A 5,000-nucleotide genomic window follows, 5' to 3' on the forward strand; every position below is an offset into this window, starting at 1 on the left:
TTTCAACCAATTTAACTTTTCATTCGCGTAGTAACAAGGTAGGGTTTTATCATATAAAGCCGTGTATTAATGCAATTTTATGAGATATGCATTAAAACTAATTTGCAATACTAAATACTAGCGATATTACCAGTACTGTTGGTGAAATAATTGTCGTTACTAATCGTCACCCATTCGATAAAAAAGATCATTACGTTCATCCCATTCCTCCCCACTAAGCGTCTCTCCCCCTCCAGCGCGGCGGAGTGTTCGTGGAGGCCGGCGCTTACGACGGGGAGCAGCTGAGCAACACGCTCTACCTGGAAAGGAACCTCGGCTGGAAGGGCCTCCTGGTGGAGCCCGACCCGTGGAACTTCTGGTCGCTCAGGAAGAAGGGCAGGAAGGCCCACCTGGTGAACGCGTGTCTTTCCCCCAGCCCCTACCCCAGGGAGGTTACCTTCAAGTATGTTGTTACGTCAGAGGAAGGTCTGCGATCTCCCTGTGTGTTGCAGTAATACCATGGAGTCATTCTCTAAGGGCTGATATATTCTTCTGATTGTAAATTTACCTAAAAAGTGATAGCGACAAGAGATCCAAATTATCAATTGCAGTAAAATCTGTCTCTGAAGCTGCCGACACTTGAAGGTATCAATGTATTTCCTCCAGGCAAAGCGACACCATGGGCCACATAGCGAGCCAGGGCGAGGAGGCCAACCGGCGGGGGATCTTCACCAGGGTCAAGTGCTTCCCTCTGTACTCGCTCCTCCTCGCCATCAACACCACGAAGGTTGACCTTCTCTCCCTCGACGTAGAAGGAGCAGAGCTACAGGTAGAGTTTCAGCTGTGGGTCGGGATCGCTTCGAGTGTGAAAATGATGCAGTGTGAAAATGATGCAGATTTAACAAATGCTAAAATTGTGTAAACAATCCAAAAGTCTGACCTTTATGGAGTGAAATACATGATTTCAGTTTCGAGATTTTCCATGTTGACCACTTCGAAGGAAAGAATTTGTATAGGACTGATTTAAAGGAATATAATTAATATTGCTTAATCAGAAAAAAATAAAATCAAGTTGCTCATTGGTACTTTTGTCAGCAGGTACTGAAAACACTTCCCTGGGAGAAGGTGCAGATCCAGGTGCTGTGCATCGAGCACCGGCACATCCCCGAGGGCAGTCAGGCCCTAAGAACCTACCTGGAGGAACGAGGCTACGCCCTGCATACTTCAGTTGGCGATGATTACATCTTCGTCAGAAAAGACCTAGAGAAGATCCCACAAGAAGATTTGCTGTAGAGGGTCGCACACCCGTGGATGTTATATGAACAACATGGACAGAAGCTTTGTATGATGGTGTTCACGTCCAGAGAGTTTGCGTGATACTCGCAGAGAACTACTTAATGTACTATGTATCTGCGTGTGAAGTATGGTGAATTTGTCTGTATACGAGAAGCCGCTTAATGTCTCATCTTTACCGCTTACACAAACTAGATGATTACATTACTGTTAAGGCGGCATAAGGTTGTGAATACTCTGTGATAGTTCGCGACGATTTTCATAAATGTACACTTTTCATATACAACTTTTTAACGCACTTTTTGAATGACAGTGAATACGTTTCGAGTGAAATGTAATTACTGTCATCAAACAGAATCTCCAGATCCATAGGCTGTACGAAGTTTGTACTTACTACCATTTTTAACCTTGTCGTAGGTTTTAATTGTATGTTTATACGGATGAAGTGGACTGTACCGAAATTAAATTATAATGTGTCTTGATTCATTGTTTCTTGTAAATATATTTAAGGATTTTTTACAGGTACGCAATATCATAATTTTTCCTTGTCGAATGATGATTAATTGTTGCAAAATATGTTTCTATATTCATTTTTTAAATTTCTTTCTTATCGAGGCGAAGGTGCACTCGGTCGGTTAAGGATAACAGACTGTATGCAGCAATTATCATAACCAACCATTTACTTAACAAGTGATTATCATAACTAACCTGTCAGTTTCCAATTGCTTTTCGTCGACAAATATGTCACCAATCACTCTCTCTCTCTCTCTCTCTCTCTCTCTCTCTCTCTCTCTCTCTCTCTCTCTCTCTCTCTCTCTCTCTCTCTCTCTCTCTCTCTCTCTCTCTCTCTCTCTCTCTCTCTCTCTCTTTTTGTCTCTGTCTGTGTTTGTCAGTCTGTCAGACTTGATTGTTAGCAAATGTGTCTCCAACCTGTCACCGTGCCATTAGTCATCACCAACCTGTCAGTCACATCTTTACCTCGATAAGAAAACAGAGCATAATGTTTGGATATCCACTGCTTGCGCAATTTTTCTACGCAGGTGCCTTATTCAACTCTATGCTTACAGGAACATAGAAGTGCCTTAATAGGACTCGGAGAATTTTTGTCAATGAATATTGTAAAGTAATAAGAAACGGCGGGGGAATATCTGGCAGCGAAATGCCATAGTGAAAATCCATACGTTTGGCAGTGCCGAAGCTTCCTGTAGAAAAGGGAAAGGAACCTGATGTTGTGCATTCCATGTTGATGTCAGTATGGTGTTATCTTTTTTCTACGGAAAGTAACTGGTTTCGGTTTTGAATAAAAATACAGCAAATATTGATATTCGTTTTACCGAATCATCTAGAGACGAAACCACTTTTTTTGTTTGTCATTCTGTTCTAAGTTTGTCTGTTTAGTGTTGTGTGTGTGTGTGTGTGTGTGTGTGTGTGTGGTGTGTGTGTGTGTGGTGTGTGTGTGTGTGTGGTGTGTGTGTGTGTGTGTGTGTGGTGTGTGTGTGTGTTGTGTGTGTGTGTGTGTGTGTGTTGTGTGTGTGTGTGTGTGTGTGTGTGTGTGTGTGTGTGTGTGTGTGTGTGTGTGTGTGTGTGTGTGTGTTTGTTGTATGTATGTGTGTGTGTGTGTGTGTGTGGTCTCTCTCTCTCTCTCTCTGTATCTCTGTCTGTCTGCTTGCCCCCCCCCCCCCTCTCTCTCTCTCTCTCTCTCTCTCTCTCTCTCTCTCTCTCTCTCTCTCTCTCTCTCTCTCTCTCTCTCTCTCTCTCTCTCTCTCTCTCTGTCACACACACTCTCGTGGTTACGGTGTGAATATGTATGTGTTTGTCTTTATATATTCTTTAGCGGGTACGCATTGTACACATACACGTGGACGCATGATTGAGTTGATCTGCTTATGTCTGCATTAATGTTGATGTATACAGAACTTGACGTGCGTCCGTCTTCATTTCATTTCCATCAGTATTTCAATCATTTTCATAAAGAGATAATTAGCTTAGCTGTGGTGATTATCTCGTAAGTTTCTTGTCAATGCGTTGTTTCCATTCTTTAAAACTGAGAGATGGATGGATTTTTTAGAAATAAAGTTCACATAAATAAAATCATTTATTGTTCCACAATAACGAGGAAAAACAGGCCTCGGAGACAACTACTAATAAATATCAACAGGAATAAATAACTAATAACAATAAGTTAAATCCACACGGGGGTAACAAGAATAAATAATAAATGTTTAACAAAGAGCACTGGGAGAATCTCACTCACGCCCATTTGTACACTGGCCGCCGTGTTGTGGGGTCGGGGTCCCTTGAACAGTCGCCGCTACAGGAACGGTTAATGCGTGAAAGACGGCCAAAGCATTTTATGTCATGCGAACACCTGGAATCCTATTTACATGTGCATTTTACCCTCCCCGGTCACTATTTTTACAATTTCTTTTTTCTCTGGAATTTTTTTTGTTTGTTTGTTTTATTTTACAAGTGATTGTGAGATTACTATTCTCCTCACATCCAGTGAAGAATTTTACATAAGATTATTACATTCTCGATCACTGCATCAGGTACACACTTTTTTTTCTCATGCATATTGAACCAAAAGAAAAAAATGAACTCCGTAAAGAAGCAATAATACTTCGAGCTTAGTCTATCATAAACCAACACCTGGGCCAGGCGAGGAGATAAGTTGTGTATGTAAGTACCAATAATCGCTGGCCTTAAAAAAAAGAAGAAATCAGCCAAAATTGCTTTCCCACGGATGTCCATGACAGTCTCGCAGATTCATCGATGCACGGGTTTCGTCGGCGAGATCTGCTTCCTGCAGGTGGTTCCCGTAGGTGGGTGTTCTCAAGAGACATGGGGAGCCGGACACGCGCAGCAGACGCACACACACGCACACACCTTAACAAACACGGTAAAATGGCCCTCCCCTGAGACTATTTCTGCCGGAGGATTATCTATTACTTCTTGGCCCATCCCTGGTAAGGACTCCTCGCTACCAGGAGGAGGACGGAGGTATGGAGGAGGAGGTGGGGAGGAGCTTGGGGAGACGCGTCGGGCCTCTTATTTGCCGGCGCCGACGGCCACCTCGTTCACGATCTCCAGGGCTTTGGGGCCGTCACACCTGCGGGAGGAACGGCGGTTACTGACGCACTTCGAAGCAACAGGCTCAAGTAAAACATAAGTTGTAGTAGTAATGTAATAAGTATACGAAGATTACGCATGTTTATATGATTTACAAACAATGATCAACACATTCACGATACAGTTAAACATGAGGGGAACATGAAACACTATGAGAAAATGTGAAAGCATCACATTCAACAGCGAAAATATGGAACACAATCGCACTTGGAAAAAGGGCAAAAACTCACTTGGGGAACATGACGTCACACTGGAGGTTCTCCCATGCGGTGACAGCTCGCCAGACCTCGTTGATAGTATCGATGCTACGGGTATCTTTCTCAGTCAACACCATCAAGCCAACGCTGAAAGAAAAAAGAAAAGTGTTGGTAGATGGTCCAGAAAACATTTTTTTTCTTTTATTGTAAATGTAACTTTACTGCTCGAGTCATAAAATGCCTGCGGTTTTCGGATGTGAAAATCTAACTGTGCGGGAACTCTTGGAGACAAAATCAAGCGATCGTATTTTCTACGCGATAATAGCTAAATGCTTAAACCTAGAATTCCTTGTATTGAGGAAAGAATACTAAAAAATTTTGAGAAAATATCCAGTCTGGCGT

At 42.6% G+C, this 5,000-nt stretch overlaps 2 protein-coding genes across 2 annotated transcripts in view; one reads left to right on the top strand and one right to left on the bottom strand.

Annotated features, from left to right (window-relative positions):
• Positions 1-2,592, top strand: part of LOC119595844 (protein Star-like) — an 11,140-nt gene extending 8,548 nt beyond the window's left edge. The window contains exons 4-6 of the mRNA XM_037945036.1: positions 237-442; positions 646-808; positions 1,078-2,592. Of these exons, the coding sequence (XP_037800964.1) occupies positions 237-442; positions 646-808; positions 1,078-1,272 (564 nt within the window). The 3' untranslated portion in view covers positions 1,273-2,592. The remainder of the gene's footprint in view (positions 1-236; positions 443-645; positions 809-1,077) is intronic.
• A 762-nt stretch (positions 2,593-3,354) lies between these two features.
• Positions 3,355-5,000, bottom strand: part of LOC119595845 — an 18,965-nt gene continuing 17,319 nt past the window's right edge. The window contains exons 2-3 of the mRNA XM_037945037.1: positions 4,632-4,745; positions 3,355-4,381 (exon numbers count right to left, since the gene is read on the bottom strand). Coding sequence (XP_037800965.1) covers positions 4,321-4,381; positions 4,632-4,745 — 175 coding nt within the window. The 3' untranslated portion in view covers positions 3,355-4,320. The remainder of the gene's footprint in view (positions 4,382-4,631; positions 4,746-5,000) is intronic.

This window comes from Penaeus monodon, chromosome 36, assembly GCF_015228065.2.
Source record: "Penaeus monodon isolate SGIC_2016 chromosome 36, NSTDA_Pmon_1, whole genome shotgun sequence".
Classification (NCBI taxonomy): domain Eukaryota; kingdom Metazoa; phylum Arthropoda; class Malacostraca; order Decapoda; family Penaeidae; genus Penaeus; species Penaeus monodon.